We start from the raw sequence: 20159 nt of genomic DNA on the forward strand, positions 1-20159 counted from the left end.
CAGAGGCCTGTGGCATTGCAAGGTGGAAAGGTCAATCATTTTTGTATCCATTTAAAGTCCATTATTAGTAGGCCACTACAACCTATCAAGCAACTCTCTTATTTTTCCAGTCAGTGATTCAGGAATCTATAGCTCTGTGCAGATAAATGGGATTTCATGGGCTTCTAAACTTCTTGCTTTATTGAAAAGCAGAATATTAACTGCTCCACTGATCAGCTGTCCATTAAAAACACAGGATATTTTTAGAAAATTGTTTGCCAATCAAATCCTACCAACATCTGTAGAGAGCCTTTTCAGTTTGTTTGTTTTATAAGCAAATGCTAGAGCTGCTTTCCCACCTCCATTGAAATATTCCCATTTACCTTCTCTCCATGTCTGTGTCCGTGTCTCGGGGCATTTTGAGGTATTGTAAGGAGCTCAGCATGTTAGCTGGAATTGTAAACCTGAGCTTTAACAAGTTCATTTGGTGCTAGTCCTTGCTGGCCTATGGGGCCCCCTGCTTTATTTGCCATTCAGTGAAATTAGTGCTTTGCATTTTTTGCTATTCCTAGGGCTTAAATGGGTTCTGTTAGCCCTCAAGACTGCAGGCCAGGCTCTAGGTGGTTAGGGAGCTCGACACCTGGCTAATAACTGGCTGGGCTTCGCGAGATGCAGCCTGGCAAGGCATGCAAGGGCAGATGCAGATTGCTTGCTGCGCTGGACTTTAGAGCAGGTGGCTCGCTCTGTCCCTCTGTGGCCGGCAAGTACTTTTAACCCATTGCTGCTAGCAAAGGAAGAGTCCCAGTACTTGCGCCCTGCGTATCCACTGCTGGGATTATCCCAGCTTCTAACCCTGTAGACTTGAATGTTAGTGACAGGAACATCTCCAGACAATACAGTTCTTTCAGCCCCGATGTGCCTCAGTAACAGCTTGCTATGAATCGGATCAACAAATGCACCCATTTCTTTAAAATTATCCAGATTTGCTCTGTTCTTCATCAAAACAGATCCTTCAGGTCTGCTGTCAGATGCTGGCAAGCTGTTTTCAGGGAGGCTAGCAGGTGCCCATTGCCTCTCAGGGTGATGCCCCTTGGTTTGGCTGGATGTTTCCCCCTGGGACTGTTGCTTTTTGATGAGAACTGCCAAGTGATCCGATGCTCTCTGTGTTATTTCAGAGCCATAGAAACCAAAGAGAAGATAACTTTCCACATGCAGAATTTTTATGATTAAGTGGTTTCACCTCTTTGTCTTTTGTTTTGCCATTTCATTTTAATGAATATTTTATAGAGATTACTTTTTTATAAGGCAAGAATGTAAGGCCTGCTTCAGCTTTTACGTCAGTGTGATGCCAACACTGTCAACTTATTTTACACCATCAGATCAGAATCCATTTTGCAGACTGAAGTGGGCTCTCAGTTTAAAATAGTTCTGGGTGTTGTGGGTATGCTGGAACAAGGTGCTGAAGAAAGTGGCATCAGCTAAAATTTTGCTCCCTCCCCTGCTTCACCCTTGATGACCTTTCTCCTTTTCACCGCAGGGCATTGATTTCTGTCCCGGGCAGAATGTCTCTGGAGTGACAACACATACGCAGGAGGAGCACACTACCCTGCCACTTCTTTTCCACCTGGGGAGGGACCCTGGAGAGAAGTACCCATTAAGGTGAGCCAGTTAATGAAAACGTGGAAACTCAGCACTGTCAGCATATGCTTTGTATAATTAATTTGCCTTGATAACTGTTTCTTGCAATCTGCTTGAAAACTGTCCCAGGAAGCCATTACTGGTGAGAGTAGTAAAATGAAAGGAACAACCCTTTGTTTTCAAATGATCAGGTTATATGGATGTGCACGTGTCCATGGCTTGACTTGTCAGTCTGTTCTTGTTCTGTATCCTACAACCCAAAAAAAAGGTTTGTAAATTGCATGCTTTTGGACAGGACAGGACAGGACTGAGTGCAGGACAGCTGTGGAATAAAGTGGTGGTGCTGGCAAGCATGCGCATCAGAGCTGTGATTCTCTGTGTGTTTGGGGCTAGGGAAGAAATTACTAGTGGTCTTTGCACACTGCCGTGTTTTTCCTCTGTGCATTGGAATCTGTGGTTGGCAAACGTGGTAACCTTCCTATCTCCTAGCACCTGCTAAAGGAGCTTCTCCAGAGAAGAGCTTCTTTAGCAAGAGGACTTTCTTCCCAATCCTGTTCCATCCTTGGACTCTCCTGGCTGTCTGAATCCATTTTGCTATAAGCCTACTATTGTAATATTTATCTCTGGCACACACCATGCCCTGAGAGATTTCTGTAGGGATTTATGTAGTCATCAGCCAGCACAGCCCACTTATAAACCTGCCACCTCCAAAAAAAGCTCCCAAGGTGTCCCCACCTCCCTCCCTCCTTCCTTCTACTGACTGAGTTTTACCCTGCAGCAAAACTAGCTGTAAACAGGGGCATGCAGCCTCATCCCTCACCGGTGTCTCCAACTTGGAGAATGTGGAAATAAATAAAGAAAAAAATAGTGCTGCTGTGACTGCCTGCACAGAAATGGGTTTGTGCAGCAGCTTTAACAGAGAGATGTTTTCTGAGCTGACAGGACTGCAATTACTCAACTGTTTTAAATAATTGAGTGGATACACTCGCTCCATTGCTTTCAAAAGAATTGAGCCTGTGCTGTCCACTAAGTGTTTTCACTAGAGAGAGGAGAAGAGGAAAAATATTTTCACTTCTCTCACTTAACAGATGAGCACCCTAGAGGTGCATTATGCAGTGTATAAAGTTCTTCAGGAGCCCAGAACGTTAGCTCTTGCTTTCTATTGCATTTCAGCACTAATAAATAAAGCAAATTCTGCAGCTCTTATATTTTGAATTCAGCTCAGTGAAACTACATTACTGGGTTGGGATTCCAGATAAGACTGTCCCCTGTTCAGTTTAACAACTGTTTTGGTTTAGGAAGATGAGTGGATAGAAGTGACCTCTTTTTTTCCAAAAATTAAACAAATGGGTAGCATGAAGTGAACTGTAGTTCGCCTACTCTTTGTGTTTCCTCTGAATGTGAGCGAAAGGGGCTCTTCCCTAAGAAGTGTTGGCAGGACACCTGCTTCCCTGTTATTTAGATGTTCTTTACCACCACCATGGACTGAGCATTGAAATAAATTCCAGTGTTAGATCTGCAATCGTTTCTCATACAGTTCCATTGATTTCTGGACATTCACAAGCTGTTGCTTTGATTGAATTTTATGGTGAGATTATGACATGATTATGGAAAGCTGTGATGTTTAATATGCAGACCCTAACAGAAAGCCTCTTTTTAGTAAATGAATCTTCCTTTCTGCAGCACGTTCTGTTGCTATTGTCTCCTCTCTGGTCACAATGGAAAACTCATGGGAAGTGGGTCTCCTATATCAAATGTGGTAATTTAATTATCCTCATTTGTGGAGCTGTTACTGTTGTGTATTTTTATTTGGTTTAATTATCCCCCTTGGCAGACAGCCTGTTGGGAGTCCCAACACTAATGTTTCTCAGAAGGGAATCCAGCATTCTCCTCCAAGCGTGCATCTGTCTGTCCGTACACGCTGGGTGTGCTCATATCGCTTGTGCTGCAGCCCTAGGTTTGTGTGTTTGCAGTCTGTGTTAGCCACGCTCCTCTGTTCACCCTCCTGCAGCCCTGGAGGAACAGGACATATCGTACAGCTCCTTCACCAGCATGGCTGCTCTGGTGCATTGTTATGTCGCCAAAGCAGTTAGAAAATTCTGCATTGCACCCCCGATTTATTGGTACCTTTCCCTCTTTTATGTAATTTACTTTTACCATTTTGCTTTGTTAAACCTGTACTGGATTTTATTAGTTTTCCTGCTGCTGTGGAACAGCAGCATAGCACGCTGATGCCTTGTTCTTTCTGCCAGCTTTTGCTCAATTTTGATTTCATTTATTCCTTACTTTAGTGTAGACTTTTCTTCCTAAAATTATTTCAATAATCTGTTATATCTCTTGATTTTCATTAGTTTGGAGTGGGGTCACATGCAAAACCACCAGTGAGAGGTTTCATTGCTGCACGTGAAGGCCAGGCATCACATCTCACTTCCAGAGAGATTTACTGCTTATGTGTTTGGACTGTTCTAGGATTGTAGGGGATCTCCGAGCCAGGGCGTCTGACAAATCAGTCAGCTGCAGCAACGCTCTTGACTTGCAGCGTGCTTATGCTCAGCTAGTCTCATCTGAAATGTCTTTTGGTTGTGACACTGTGCACACTTAGAGACTTTTTCAAGGCTACAATTTCAGTTCATCTAATAACGTGGGGATTGGCCTTTTCAGTCTTCGCTGGAGAACTGGCTGCTAAAGGGATCACTGAAGGTGGAAGTCCTTCAGGATCTAGAGACGGCATGTAAAGTTTTCAGTTCCCTGGGTTTCATGGTGAAGCAGGACAAGTCCTTCCTCTTCCTGTCACAGTTCACTGGATTTCCTGGAGCCTGCCTGGAAACACTATCAGCAAAAGCTTATCTCCCACTGGAGCACTTTTCATGCAGTGGAAAAACTGGCCAGGCAATTACAGGCAGGTCCTGTCATCATGTTGAGGACACGTCTGGCAGTTCGGAGCCATATGGCACCCTGCAGTTATGTTCCCCTTCATGTAAGGCTGCACATACATCCCTACCCACATCTGACTCTAGGAACAGACCCACCCAACAGGGTTGTAACTGATTCTTCCTGCTATTGCCCCTCTGATTTTGGCTGGACTGCCTCCTGCACGGACCCCAGCTTCTGCCAGGGGGGACAGTTGTGTTTACCTCTTCACCTTGAAAGATAATTACTGATGTTTCCCCAGAAGAGAATTACTCTTGTTTCTCTACAGTCTGGACTGGAACTTCCCCCTGGCAATCCAATCCATGGACTTTGCTTTTTGTTAGCTGGGATTCATAGCAGTGCCAAATGCATGTTACGGTTCTTACACTGCCTGAGCTTGCCCAGGTGACAGCACATTTACAACATCACATCAACAGAGTGGATGGAGCAAGATCCCTGTCCTGTAGTTGACCTTCAGGACTGACATGCTCAGTGCTAGCATCAGATACATTCACTACCAACCTCTTACCTCCCTCCCTCTTGGAAGGAGGAGGACTCTCCTGAGGACTGCAGGACTTTGGGCTCCTAGCGTTGAGAGAAACTTGGCACCATAGGACAAGCTCAACATTTATGTGGCTGCAGGGTGAGGTAGGGCATGAATGCGCCTGCAGGTACTGACCAAGCAAAACTGGCATCTGGAGTGACTGGTGACTGTAATAGGAACACCTGCAATACCAGGGTGTATATGGGTAATATACGTCAAAGAAGTGTGGTTACTGGTAAATAATTTTCCTTTTGGTTGTGTAGTGGTAGTGTAACTGCACTGTTACATAAGTAAGAGTTACCTTGTTATCTGGTCCTTCTGTAGTGAGAAGTGAACCTTTTGTATCTTTTGTCATCCAAGCGGTTGACTAGATCTATGTAGGCTGAGATAGAAGATCTGTCTCTTTACGTGCCTCCCCCCACCCCCCACCCTAAGCCCTGCCGGTAGCTTTCAACTTTAAAATAAAGTAAGATTGCATGTTAGGCAGCACACAAAGCAGAAGCATTTCCCCCAAGTCTAAGCAGTATTTTGTTTCCTCCCTAGATGCAATTACTAGGGGTTTTTGCTTCGTACAAAACCACTCAAACTGTGGGGTGCCCTTGTTACCAAATTTATCAGAATGCAGAACTGAAAGACCTGATGGGTCTTTTCCTTTACTGAATTGTGTTATGTTTGGGATATTGTGTGTCCACCAAGTACCACGCAGGGAACTTGTTTCTTCATTCAAACCATATGTGACAAGTTCAGTAAAATTATCTGTTAGTAACATCTTCACAACCAGTTGTCAGTTTTATTACCCAAGTCACAGATTACTGTTTATACACACCCTTACTAAAATATTTCATTGCCAGTCAGGAAGAACACAATAATATATAGCAAAAGCTGGCACAGCTTAAGATACAGTTAACAAAATACCTAATGCAGACTGAAGTAGAAAGTGTTTTGAGTCAGACTCCATAGCTGCAAAGATAATTTATAACAGAAATCTCTGAAATTCTGTCAGTTTGAGCAAGAGCTGCAAAGCTTTAGTAACAAGTACGTACAGCATGCTCACAGCTTGTTGATACTCCAGATTAGTAGTGACTTCTGCTTTGAGTGATTAGCCTCTGTTCAAAACTGAGTTTACTAACTTTTGAACATCAAAATACCTGTGTTTTACTTAGGGCGATAGATTTTACTATTATGGAAAAAATGGAAGCGATAAGGCTTGGTTGATGAACATAATTATTTTAGAACACATTAATTAACAAGAGAGCTCACAAGTGCCTATTTCAAGCAGATGGAAAATCCAGGAAATCATCAGAGAGGCAATTGCACTGGTTATGCAGCCAGAAAATAAGGGAAGAAGCTCCTGAAGGGAAGCTAAAGGGGAAAGGATCTGATGGAGAAGTTGCCAGTCTCACCTTCCTGATCAGAGCAGAAACCTCACTACGGGGAACAGAGAGAAGGTGCAGAACAGGGGAAAAAAATGTGTATAACAAAAAGCCAGAATCTTGCCCAAGAGAGATGCTGACTCCTCATCTTGAAAAAGGAGGAAATTGTACCAGCTGCATTGCAGGGACAAATTAGCTGCTGCCACAGAAGAGGTGGCATTGAGGTGTTCCTAGAACTGTGGAAACCATGGAGAGCTATGGATAAAGAGCCTCAGTGATGCCAGTAAAAACGTGGAGCATCAACCATGCAGGGGCTGGACGCAGCAAGGTTTTCAGAAGTACGCAAGCCAGGTGTCACAGCCAGTACATAGCCAGCCCTGGGGGGAAGAGGGCTGAAGAAAAAAATATGTCTGCAGAGAACAGTCAGTAGCCTGGGGACAAAGAATGGAGGCAAACTTGTCTCAACTGATAGCTGCTCTTTGCCCAGTCCGGGATCAGCACTCTGCATTGTGGCATGCCAGCTGATCAACCTGTAACTCATGCTTAATCATGGCAGACCAGCAGCCCACAGGTGTTTTGATGAGTAACTGTCTAAACTAGAGTGATGCTTTATAAAAAGGAATATTAGAAGGAAAGAGCCATATGAACCAGTTTCAGAAATGCAAAATGCAGTTTGAAATGGGTATCGTGTTCTTCAGAGACAGGCCCAGGCAGTGCTACAGCCTCAAGAAAGTAGCCTGAAGAAAATTCTGCTTAAATTATGATTCAAAAATACCACGGAAGCAACTGGCAGGAGGGTCAGATGGATCGTCGTTATTTTCTGTTGCCTGTCCACGCAGAGACTAAGGCTTTACGTAGTCACTGCCTTTATCCCCTCTGCAATGTGGTTGCTCACAGTGAAATCCAGCAGAAAAGCAAGATTCTCAAAGCTGAGGAGTTCCAGTTTCCATGAAAATAGATGACGAGATAGGAGGGTCAGCGTGATCACATCCTCTTGCTGCAAGGAAGGCTGTGGATACCACTAGAGAATCCACGCAGGTGAGAGGCATCATCAGCACTCCAAGTATTTGTGTGGCTGACTGGCCACATGCCGCACACCTCTTGGGGGTATTTGCATCTGGGTCCTGCAGATGCTGCTGGACCAGAGAGGTGGATTAGGGTATGGGGCACCCTTCAGACTTTGCTTTGATTCCTTGTTGGTTTTCCTTTGGCCCTGTGAGTTTCTCCAGTAATTGCAAGTTGCCACGTTTCAGCAGCAGAGCCCCAAACCTGTTGTCTGCTTCATGCATTCTGCAGACTTTAAATTGCAAGTAAACTTGGTAATAGAAGAGAGGAAGTGAGGAAGACTGAATAATAAGACAAGATCAAGACTTGGATACTACAGGGCTGAGCAGCCTCAAAGCACTGATAACCTATAAAATCAAATTACCTGAATCTGGGTGTATTTCACAATTAAAAATAATGTTTTTAATGAAAATAATTCCAGTGGAAGGAAGTAAAATATGCAAATAATTACCCATGTTTTATGCTTTTCCCATAACTTTGTGTGCATCTGGTAAAACATGCTATAAATCTGAAAGCTGCTATTAAGAGCCCACTGTCAGGTTTCCATGAAGCGCACTATATAATACCCATTTTGTTACGTTCCTTTCAATAACAACATGGTCCTGTCACTCCCAGGATAGACATACTGCACTGTGCCCATACATGAATCATCAGGACAAGGTATAAAACACCAAGATCCAGATTGCAAAAAATGCTGAAAAGGCTCTTCAACGTGCTCCAGTTCTGATCTGTTTGAGGGTGTATTTATGATGATGGAGAATCGCCCTCTCCCTTACAGCTCAGGATGCTAGCAGACCTGAAAGTGAAAGACTGGAAGAGTAAACCCAAGCTCTACCACCAAAAGTAGCGTGTGAGACAAACCCTTCTTCTTCTGAACCTGGATTTCAGCGTAGGGCATGGTGGGGTTAATAGCAGAGCAGGTTACACTGGAGTTGTTTGGAGGGAGGAGATGGGAACAGATTGCCAAGGCACAATTACACTAAATGAAGGAAGCACAGGCCACACCTGTGCCTGGGACCCAGTGTTCATAATCCAGCCCTGATTGGATCTCCAGAGACTTCCCGGAGGTAAAGTGTCAATTAGTGTAATGACCCTGGACTTTGTCCACTCTGTTCGCTCATTCTGAGTGTGGAATAATTTCATGTACGCTGGGGGATCTCTTTTAGCAAACTCCTCACAACACCACCTGCTCACCCTCTCATTCTTCCAGTGCTATTCCCAGCTCTCCTTCCTCAGGATTGTTGAACTAGAATACAAAATGCAGCATGCCCCGGAGGCAGTGAGGTCTGGATCCTCATGCAGACAATAATGCCCAAACATCTGTATAGATAATATCATCTTTTTTTGGAACAGAGAATGTAGCAAGCCCTGCTCTGGCAGCCCAGCGCTGCATACGCAATGGAAATGATGGAACTCCATGTAGGAGAAGTTCCCAGCTCTGTTAACAACTCAGACTGATTACCACGAAGTAATTATCTCTATCTTACATACAGATTAAAGGCACTCTTCTCCTGCAGGTTTTGTCTCAAAATGCACTTCTTGCGTAGGGCTGGAGGCAGTTTTAACCCCCTATATGCAGTCAGTAAATACGTTATAAATCACTGCATGGATCGTGGATCTTGGTGCATGTTGTGAAGATAAACAGGTTTGTCTCAGCAAAACCTGAGCTCCTCGGGGGTGAGGAATGGGGATCTGCATGGGGCCAAGTCAGGAAAACCAAGCCCCACTGCCAGCACCACGTGAATGCTGGCCCAGGACCAGTGCCATCCTGCAGGCATTGCTGTCCCCTGCTATGCATAGAGACTTGGCACATGTCAGGATGAGGAAGATTGTTCATGTGATCAATGGAGGCATCTGAAGACGATCTGTGATGATCTTCCAGTATTGAATGACACCTTACGGCACTCGGGGTCTGTCGCTGTCGTGTACTTCACCACAAGGAAGACAGCTGGAATCGGATATGTTTTAAGCTAGTGTCAACAGGTTTAGCCAGCTTAAGAGCATGTTAAGCCCTACTGAGACAAGGTTTATAGGTTAGCAGTATGACTTGGAGCATAATCTATACGTGTTCTTCAGCTTTAGCCAGCTTTGTACTTATGTGAGAAGGGCGAGTCTTTTATATGTGCCAAGCTGTTTCTATCATGCTTTTGGGGAAGTCGTTCAGCCTATGCTAAGTGCTGAAATAATCTACAAGTGTAGAAGCTGCAGGGGAGAGCAGTTCAAAAACACCAGGAGCTGAGGTTAGGCCAAGATTTTCTGTCACTGCTGAGCTAGCTGAAAAAGCCAGGAGTGTCCTGAACATGGGAATTAAAGCAATAAGATGATTTAAATGACTCGAGCCTACTTGTTATACTGCGGCATTCACGTGTCTTAGGTTGCTAATGAGCAACAATGCTGTGGATAAATGCAGTAGTTAAGATTATAGCAAAAAGATTTTTCTCGTTGCAACAGGACTGGCATATTTGGAGCAAAAAGCAGCAGTCATGACAACATATTGTTTATCTTTTATCCAGAGCACAGCTGTGTTTTCTACTGGTCTGTCCAGATTATAGCTAATTTGGAATCCTATGTATGAAAAGCCATTTCGATGGATGAAATTGGGCTATCTCTTTAGCACTTAAATATTTGCAAAGATGCCGTGGAGCTTAATTAGTTAGCAGCAACATTATCTTATGGGTCCACTTCTAAAAGAAGTTCTTAAATGCTGGAGAGGTGACACAAGTATGTGACAGAAATAAACACATTACGTAGTTACAAGAGCAGCAGTAGGAAGCATTAAGTAATTGATATCTAGAGTATCTGTTATACTCTAACAATTGATTAAAATATGTATTAATTCATATTAATCCTTAATATGAGGATCTTAATAAGATGTGATTAGCTCAGGTTTGCAAGAGCTTTCAAATCATGGCACAATAGGTGCATTAGAAATCAAAACCACTGAAATACACGTGTCTCCCTAAACTGTGTTTCATCTCTGTTTCCATCACTAGACTGCATAGGCTTTAAAATGTTTCTGGCTCCCCGTTTCACCCAGTCTCCAGCTCAGATGTCCAACGTGCTGTGTGCATCCCTGGTACTCGCCTGCGGTTTTGGGCAGACTCCCTCGGTGTGTTTGTCTCCGCAGCCTTTTCTCTCCATGTGCAGGCTCTCCCATGTTCGCTGTCCTCTGCGTGTCAACACAGGTTAGCTTTAAACCCTCTCTGCCTCTTTTAAAAATCGGGTTTGATTTTTTTCAAGCATGCTGCTGGGCGGGCAATCCTGTGAACTTGAAATGCGACCAGAGGGCTTCCAGATAAAATCTCACCAAACTGAAAGGCCATTGTGCCACCGGGATGCAACACTGGCTGAGCCAAGTGATTGCTGCCTTGACTGTCCTCAGCAGGGTGTGAGGCGGAGATGGATGGTCTTTGGCAGCTCCCAGACTTCTGCCTGTCCCTCATTTTTCAGTGGTCTTTGGGGCAGTGCAGGAGGAAGCAGCTGGCTGCTGTGAGAGCTAAGGTGGGATGAGTGGGGAGAGCAGCAAGCAAATTCGGGAGCTTCGCAAGAACAGTCTAAATGTCAGGGTGGTCCGTACAGATCACACAGGCGGTCTCGGTGATAGCCTCTCCACGAGGATACAGCTAGCTGGGTGTGAGAGCAACAGATTAGTTTGCTCAAGCTTGTCATTTCAAATTCCCTTCCGGTTCTCTATCAGCAAAGCTCAGGCCCATCCCCACAATCAGCTTCTCTCTGGATGGCTGCCGAGATGTGATATTTATAGGGTTTACTGGAAACTGTTGGCACATTGCTGGGCTTTAAAATGTGATTGTTTTTCAAAGAAGGAAATTAGCTGGAGCGTGGGGCTGGTGGCCAGCTTGGATTGTAAGCAAAGGGAGCCCGAGGTCAGGACCAGGCTGCATTGTTTCTTTTATCTTCAGAAGTAATTTGCCGCTCTCTGTTTTTTAAGTGACTCTTAAGGTGATGGACAAAATGAGATCATTGGGTAGTTATCCTCCATTTTAGAAATACTTGAAGTATTAGTGAAGTACACTCTGAACCACTTAAACAAGTACCTACTGGAGTAATCGGGTGGATAAATATTGGGTAATTTATAACCCTGTATGAGGGCTTGGAGCATAACAGATGGGTCCCAGCTTGGAATAATAAAAGCTGCAATGGAAGAATGTAGATGGGGCAGAACCCTGGGATGTTGCAAAATGAAGGAGATATTCTTGTCTTGGACAAGTCACTTCTATTCTTATTCTTCATCTTCCTGTTTGCATAATATTAGTTAATCTTGGTGATTATGAAGTTTTACTAGCCGGTGGTTGTGTTTGAACCCCTTAGCTTGAGAACACTCTTGAAAAACAAAATATTGATATTACCTTTGTTTTCCCTGCAATAAATGCTTCTATGTGATGCACGTGTTACAGAAAAGCACTTGGAAGAGTGGAGGATGAATGCTCAGAGAGCTGGGTGACCTCTTGTGTGATACACTGGAAGGATTGTCTCAGTAAACTTGTTTGTGTATTAATGTGTCTGGCAAGGTGTTTGTCCTGTTCTAGCAAGTCTCCCTTGATAATTGTTTAAGGCACAGCCTATGGAAAACCCCAGAAGCACCCTTCTTTGTACATGCCACCTTTGCCAACAAGATCCTCCTCGGGAATCACCACAAGCTTGCAGCATATCTGCCCAACTAGGAAGCAATGCATTTGGGGCCGGCAGTTTGGAAAGTTGAAGCCACATGCTGAGATGATCTGCCAGGAGCCATGTGCTGCTTCGGGGAGGCAAGCCACCTGCCATCCTTGCTGCCCTAAGGAGAGCATCTCAGACCCACAGCCTCCAGACCCAGCCAAGCTGGACTCTGTCAGCCCAGATGTTTCACTCCCCTAGGAACATGTGGGTAGTTAGTATCCACTGCATGTTTACATACTCCTTTACTATGACCCAGGAAAAGTCTTCTGACCCTGCTTAGTGATATGAACACTGTAATGATGCCATGTATGAAGCCCTACTAATAATGTCTGGGGTTTTTTTTCATGTTCTAGTTTTGCCAGTGATGAATACCAGAGGGCTATGGAGCGAATATCTGTCATTGTCCAGCAGCACAAGGCGACCATGGTGCCAGGGGAGCCGCAGCTGAACGTGTGCGACAAGGCTGTCATGGTGAGCGGTTAAAGCAAAAATATTTTTGAGAATCCTTAGCTGCAAATACATTTTGTAAAGGCTTTTATAAAATGTTACCTAATGTTGGGAAGGGATGGAGAGGAGATGCACACTTGCCCATTTGAAGGGCTGTCTGGCTGTTCCATGGAGGAGGCCTGTTTGTTACCTGTGGAACACAGTGGCATAGGAAGGTTCATACAGAGTGGGGTTAGGTCTGGGAAGTCTAGCAATGTGCTGTGATAAATTCTGTGGCTTCCTTCCTTAGAGGTATGGCAGTATCTACAGCTGTAAATCCTTCTTCTTTCTAATCTCCTTCTTCAAACCTCAGAAGTCCTCTGTGTTTAGAGTGGTGGGACTGGGACAGTGCTCTTTTTCAGTGATGTGTGTGTTTGGTCTTGCTCAGACTCTTCCAATTCCACCCATGCCTGACTTTTCCAAAGTCTTTATGGCTTGAAACGCAACAAGCATTTTAAATTCTGTTTTCTGTTTCAAATTGCACGTTGGAAAGTTACAGTTTGGCTTTCCTGTCAAATGCTTCTTGGTTTGTTGAGAACCTGGGAAAGAAACTGGATAGTTTGTAGGAGGTAAAGTTGTCAGATTACAAGAGTTTGTGTAGTCTAAGGGGATGTGCCTGTAGACTGACACAAAATAGTAATAGGCAAAATCTTTCTGACATTGAAATAATCTGAAACAAACAAACAGTGCTTGCTGCTTAGGGTCTATCGCCAGCCAGCCAGAAAAGTACAAAATGTGGAGCTGTGTCTCCTTAGTAAGAAGGCAAAGATCTTTTTTAGCTTTGTCACATCTTTTTATTTTTGGAAGTTAAGTAGGAAAAAGATTTGAAGGACCATTGTTTCTGTGTTGTTTTCTTTCATTATTCAACTTTTCCCTTAATAAACACTGTTCTGTGTTCCTCTGGGACTTTCTGGGTTCAGGCACTCTCCCCAGTGCCTGGCTTCTGCCAGAGACCTCCACTGGAAAGGCATTTCTTCTGTGCTAACTCCAATTCCGAAACTGTTCATAAATTGTAGGCGTGCTCTGCTGTTTTGTGGCTACCCTGGTGCAGTGTGTTTAGGTGCTGTGAAAACATCTGGTATCCCTGTTTGTCAACAAACAGTGTCTTTGGGTTGCATAATGGAAAAAGTGCTGAACTGGAGGTCCCATACATTGTCCCGTACTCCAGTCCTCTTTACCGGGCTGTTGAGGATCAGTCTTCTCCCTGAGCGTGCCTTGTTCTGTCTCATTTGGGTAGAAGTTTTGCAGACCATGGGCTGCCACTTCTGCTTTTGCTATGGCCATGTCCAAGGCTTGGCCAGCCCCAAGAAGAGACAGCTAATGACTGCTCCAGTGCTTGGCCGAGCCCAAACCAGATTTCAGGCCGTCTGAGGCAGAAAGCCCTTCCCGGTGGGCTTTCCCAGGAGAAATGTTCAAATCCCAGCAGGAAATGTTATTAGTTTTCTGTTCTATGTAAACTCCTAACAGGCTAATTACCCAGTCACAAAACTAAAATAAACAGGCAACAAATTGTTGTCTTTTGAGACCAGAAATGAAGATAACCAAATCTTTTTGGAGTGATAGTATTGCTGGAGTTGGTGAGGCCCTAAATCTGTCTTTGGGGGATGCTGGCAGATAAATATCACCTACTAACACTATGCCTAATGCTGTCTTCTAAATTCTGTCACCTCTTTATTTGATATGGGTATTCAATATCATTTCTGGGACAGAAGAGGAGAGTTGTCTTTACTTATACATAAGCAAAGCAGATTTGTAGCGTTTTGTAGCTACTGCAGTCTTGGGATTGATGTAAGCACAGCAGCCTCAGCCCTCCTGAGCAGGGGAGGTGTTTGCTGGCCCGTCTGTGGTGTATCCCACTAGCAGTGTAGCTGAAGCTCCCGTGGAGCCAGTTCTGCTGTGTTTTCCTCCTGTGGAAGTGTAGGAAAAATTGCTCCATGCAATTGTTCCATGCTGGCTTGACTGTGCGTTTGACTTGCAGCACACATGGTGTCCTCAAGGCTCTCAGCACTTACAGCACAGATCCAGGAAAACCGATTTGGACTTCAAGACCGAAGCAGATACGATTTGTCGGGTTTTTTTCAAAAGCAAAAACGTTTCATTTGTTTCTTTGCATCTCTATTGCTTCTACAATGTGGTCAGACCTCTGACATTTCTAGCGGTGGCTGTGCATTTTAAATTTGAGAAACGGATTTAGAAAACAGCATTAATTGTTCTTAAACCGTCTGGAGCCCTGAGTGCAGTGAGGTGCCTTCCTCCAAAGCTCCCCGCTGTGGTCTGCTCCTTCTGCAGCGATAGCTGGTGTCTCACTGCCATCTGTTGTCAGCTGTATGGAATAGAAACCTCCTCTGGTATTTTTTTCTGGCGTTAAGCTTTTCTTCTCCTCCATAGGAATTTAATTGCAAGGAAACATAAATGACTTGAAGGATAAAAATAAGTAAAATGAAAGGCAATAGGTCAGAGCTGAACTGACCCTTAATAGGTGACAGCAGCAATCTCCCGTGGATGCATAGACCTTCAGAGAGGGAAGAACAGAAAATGAATGGAAAAACAGAAAAATCTTTTGATTTCTGAAGGCAGAATGGGAATTGTAACCTGCCATTCACATTACCATAGTCCCAAATTTTAAATGGCAAAACCCCTCTGAAATTGGAAAAGTTCTTTGATAAATTCCTTCCTCTGTTAATCCTTTTGGAAACTGTGGTTTGCGTAGGTTTCCTTGCTAACATCATTTCTCTGTTGTACACATGCTGGAGAAAGGTAAGTTCGAGAAACATGGAAACGAGGGAGGAAAATAGTTGTGTTCTGCATGCACTGGAGTAGTTGTCTCATAAATGCCTCCTACTCTATCTGTTCATGAATTCATCCATCAAAATGCTCATTAAAATACCTGCATTCTTATCTCTCTCACACCCTTGGCCTTCTATTGCTTTTTGCTTGTTTCCTCAAGAAAGTGCATGGATATCTTAGTGCTAAGAATGGTAACTCTTTTCTGGATCCCAGGAAAATTGGGGGTTTCACCAAAACCTCATGGTCTGGTTGCTCCATGAAAGAATCATCTTCTGTAGATTGTAGTCTTTCCCAAAGCTTTTCTTGAATAGTGCTTGAAGTTGGGATGTTGATGAGCCTGGGAGCATCAGCTGCAAGAGGAGTTTCATTTTTCAAGCAGGGCATAAGAACATCTTTGTGAGGATCAAAAAGGGTTGGTTAGGATTAGGGCTTAGCAGATACTTGGTATAATTCATCTTTCTGTATATTCTTTGTTTGGTTTTAACAGAATTGGTCTCCTCCAGGCTGTGAGAAGCTAGGGAAGTGCCTGAAACCACCTAAGTCTGATCCTAAGAAGTGCTTTTGGCCTCATTGATCTTCTCTGCAGCCGTCAAGAACTACACAGAAAAGCTATAACCAGCTGGACATAGTTTACAAAACATGTCTTCTCATGTTGGCACTCCTGTTTACACAGGAAGGGTGTTATGTATGTATGATATCATCATTTGATCTTCCAAAAGGGCCAGTGTTTATACTGCTAGTGCTCAGGGTTTAGCCTGTACTTTTCTGTTGTTTTAGTTGTTTCCGTAAATGGTAACTTTTCGGTGAAGACTTGCAACTGGAAAAGCTCTCTGGACAACCACATCTCTGTCACCACCTCAGAAATGCCATAGCTGCACCTTTCTTCTTGCTCCTTCACCCCACCTGCTCTCTCAAATCATTGCTCAATTCGGATGCCCCAACAGCAGCCATGGGGGACTGTTCAGGAAACTTACAGCCGCCAGAAAACCCTGCCCAAACTGCCCTTGTTTTGTTTGCCTGTAACTTGTTGTTTTAACATTTGATTTCCATTGTGAACTCCGGACACCAACTTGTTTTTCCTTTCTTCCTAAACTTGCGAGTCTGGGTGCAGCTGTAAGGCCCAGACCGCTGTTGTGCATTGCTGAGTGCAAGCAAGTGCTCCCTCCTTTTCCCAGCTGAGGGGCTGGCCCCAGGAAGAACACCCTGCCTTCCTTCCATCTGTGACTGCAAACATTCCCTAGGTAATGGTGTAAAGAAAACTGAAGAGAGTGTTCATGTAAGTATTGCTTTATTGATGGTGTGCAACACATTCTTGGGGAGCTGTGAGTCAGCTCGTCATTTCAGGGGTTTTCTTCATTTCCAAAAATGTGGGTCCAAATATGGTTTAAGTCGTGCTTCTAGTCTCATGATCTGGGCCGAGCCAACTGCAGGCTCAGAAATGCCCATTTACATCAGATGTTAACTCTTGACCCTGTTTCCAGTGTTCGTTCTCTGAGGAATTCTTGAGCAAACTTTCCACAGCCTGGGTGTAGCGCTTCTTTAAACAAAGTTCATGGTAAATGCCGATCCTTCGCACAATTTCACATTACAAGTTTCTCATCTGCTTTTGAGCCCATTTCACGCCCTTCACTATTGCTAATAAATGTGTCTCAAACAAAACCAGGCCACATTACTCTGGGGCTTCAGGGAAGCAGCTAGAAGCACCCCTGAACATGCTGTTTGCACCACTCACAGCTCCACTTCTACCCCTCCAGTGTTTTTAGACAGTACAAATGCCTTCTCCGCTTGGCACTGTGCTGCCTTGGGAAAAATCGAGGTGCTCTATACCTGTAAACAGCCCTCCTTTCTTCCCAAGCAAAGCTTGAGGCTGGCTTTCGATGGGTTGAGAATTCTGCTTCTGTGGTAACTGCTGTGCTGCTGCCTGCCGCAGGCTTCTCAGCTGCTTGTCCTTCCCCTCCCTGTAATCCCAAATGCTCTCATTCTCTCTGTTCCCATGGTTTTTGCTACCTGTAATCCCCTCCACAGTAATTCCTAGTGTATATCTCGTGAAGCTGGGTAATCCTGTAAGACTGTAGTAAGAACAGCACTTGAGTCAGCTCTTACTGTTCCACATATCAGAAATCACAGCCAATATTTCATCAGCTGGCAGAGCCTCTGCATCTCTGTGCATCTGCAAATGGCATTTGTTTATAGTCCAAATTTCTTAGCTGCCTTACGATGTTCTTAATTGGCCTTGAATTATATCAAAGCGTTTCCTACTTCATCCATAACATTTTTACTTGTTTTGACATAGTGTGGATAACTCCAGTCTTGAGAGAGTCTGATCAGTGATGCTGGTATGAGAAGGACCAGTGGGAGGGCTTGCAGCAGTCATGTGCATCTGTCAGCACAGGAGACCGGACAAAACCAGTAACTTTCCATTTGCTGGGTCTGGTCCACCTCTGCTTTAGTGCTTCCATCGCCCAGAATTGTTCAGAGCCCTGCAGCTGGCTATTATCAGCAGATAAAGATACCACCAGAGGAGGGAGTCCATCACTGCAACTCCCTGAAAATCCTTGTCAGCCCTCAAATAGTTGTGAACATACCTGCTGCGAACTCTAACAGTGCTTTGTCTTTCTCTGTGCTGCATATTGAGAGATCACATCACAGGATCACAGCTCATCGTCTGAGCACTAGCCCAGACATGTTTCTCATTTCTTAGCATTTGCAGTATGCACAACATGAGCATACTGGATGCCTGCTACCCTGCATCCCCTGCATGGCTGGCTGCTGCTTCATTCTTTACTCTTTCACAGCTTGCAGTTTTGAAGATACCACTTTTCCCCTGTCTGTGTGACTTGCTTGGACAAGTCATCCTGTTCTCAGTACACACACTGTTTGTCTGGTTAGCCAGCACACAGAGTCCTCATTCCTCATTGAAATAATCCCTCAGTGCATAGATACTAGATGTAAACTTTGCACTAGAAAGCTGGCTGCTCTAAGTGAATTGACTTGATGTCTGTTTATTATCTGCTTTATGTCCATTTATTATAAAAGATCAAGCCTTAACGTGAAGAAGCTACTGCTTTCAATTTAAAGAAGAACAGTAGTTTTACAGCTGGATGGCTAGGAAGAATTTCAAGTCAATGCCTTTCCCAAAGATGTACAGATTTTAAAATTGTGAGATGAAGAGCTAATGAAAAAAAAATAAACTGCATTACATGGTTTGTCTGTGTGCACCTGTAAAACAACTGAGTAACACCTTGCTCTGGGACAGTCTCACAGATAGGCCTTGCAGATCATGGGACTGACTTGGGTTAAAAATAGTTTGTTTTGTTTTTCCTGTATTATTTTTAACATGGATCAATTTCCCAGTCCACACGGCTGCCCAAGTGCAATTCAGAGGCTGGTGCGGGGACCAGGGGCGTACATGGCCTGAGGCTGCATCCACCAGCACAGCTGCAGGGATGAGCACTGCCAGCCTGAAGCTTCGGTGTGGGGCAGCTCAAAAACACCGATACACACTTTGGATCACAAAGCACCCAGTGTGTATTACTGCATCTGCCCTTAATAGTTATCCTGAGCCTCTGATCTGAAGTTGGCCCACGTGATAGTTGCCCAGTTTGGGGCACTGCCCATCCCAGGGCAGTTGTTGGCTTTGCAGGAGCTGGCTGTGGGACCTGCCTGGGGTTCTGTGTGCAATGGCAGTCAATGGAGGAATGGGTCTCGTGGGGTTTACTGGCCGGTCAGGAACCTGCAGCAGTGAAGCTGGTTTGCTGGCGGCTTCCTTTCTCAAGCTGCAAGACATAAAAGCTAAAGGAAAGATGATGTCTAAGACTGCTTCTATGTGATGTTCCTTTCTTTATATTTAAATATGACTGCTAAATGATAAAAGCTTAATATCTGCTTGGGCTAAGAGTCCAAGGAATTTCTTTCTTGCCTTTAATTTCCAATTAGCTGAGCCTCTCGAGTCTCCCTGCTCTGCCCCTGAGGCTATGTTATCATCCAACCCTCCATGCAGAGAAGCTTCTGAAATTGATGTAACTAATAATCATGGAAAAAGTCTTACTGCATTTACACTCTATGGCTGCAAAAATGGAGCCTTGATTTAAAATCCTGCAGCGACAAATGGATTATTTCAGTGGCAAATTAGTCTCTGTAGACCAACAATTTGGGGATCTGAACACTGGAATTGGAAACCAGAAGATCAATTCCGAACACTTAAAGCCAAGGTTAATGCCCTGCAAACTGTATTGAGTGCAGTGATGAAAGATAACATGCCTCTGCATTTTAAATGGGAAGCCGAGGAACACAGTGTTAGAAATGAAAATGGGCAAGTTCGGAAAAGAACGAGAGCGAGTGATCCCCACGTATTTGCTAATAAAACATTACACAGTGTCTGGGGCCTGAGTTTCCAGGAGAGTGCTGAGAGTGACAGTGGGCTTCTGCTAAAGGAGCTGGGACTAACATCGTCAAGAAGGAGGCTGTTGGACTTGGGACACTACGGCCGCGTGGAAGCTGGCAGTTCTCAGTACCTGCCAAGTCAAGCTTTTCCTGAACATGGTGGACAGCTTCCAAAAGCCTCCTGGTTTCACATAAAGTGAAGCCGACAAGATGAGGATCTCCCGACGGTTAGAGAATACTCTTTTTTCCAGTGAGGACATCTTTGCAGTAACCATGAAAAATAATTTTGCAGCTGAAGAAAGATCTTTTGAAGGTGA

General features: G+C 44.3%; 1 protein-coding gene across 3 annotated transcripts in view; it reads left to right on the forward strand.

Moving 5' to 3' along the window:
* GALNS (galactosamine (N-acetyl)-6-sulfatase) overlaps nucleotides 1-18665 on the forward strand; it is a 48891-nt gene extending 30226 nt beyond the window's left edge. For all 3 annotated transcript variants that reach the window (XM_005235456.4, XM_027783941.2, XM_055818500.1), the window contains 3 exons: nucleotides 1517-1638; nucleotides 12540-12657; nucleotides 15947-18665. In XM_005235456.4, the coding sequence (XP_005235513.1) occupies nucleotides 1517-1638; nucleotides 12540-12657; nucleotides 15947-16033 (327 nt within the window). In that variant the 3' untranslated portion in view covers nucleotides 16034-18665. The remainder of the gene's footprint in view (nucleotides 1-1516; nucleotides 1639-12539; nucleotides 12658-15946) is intronic.
* Nucleotides 18666-20159: the final 1494 nt, after the last annotated feature.

This window comes from Falco peregrinus, chromosome 14 (assembly GCF_023634155.1).
Source record: "Falco peregrinus isolate bFalPer1 chromosome 14, bFalPer1.pri, whole genome shotgun sequence".
Lineage (NCBI taxonomy): Eukaryota > Metazoa > Chordata > Aves > Falconiformes > Falconidae > Falco > Falco peregrinus.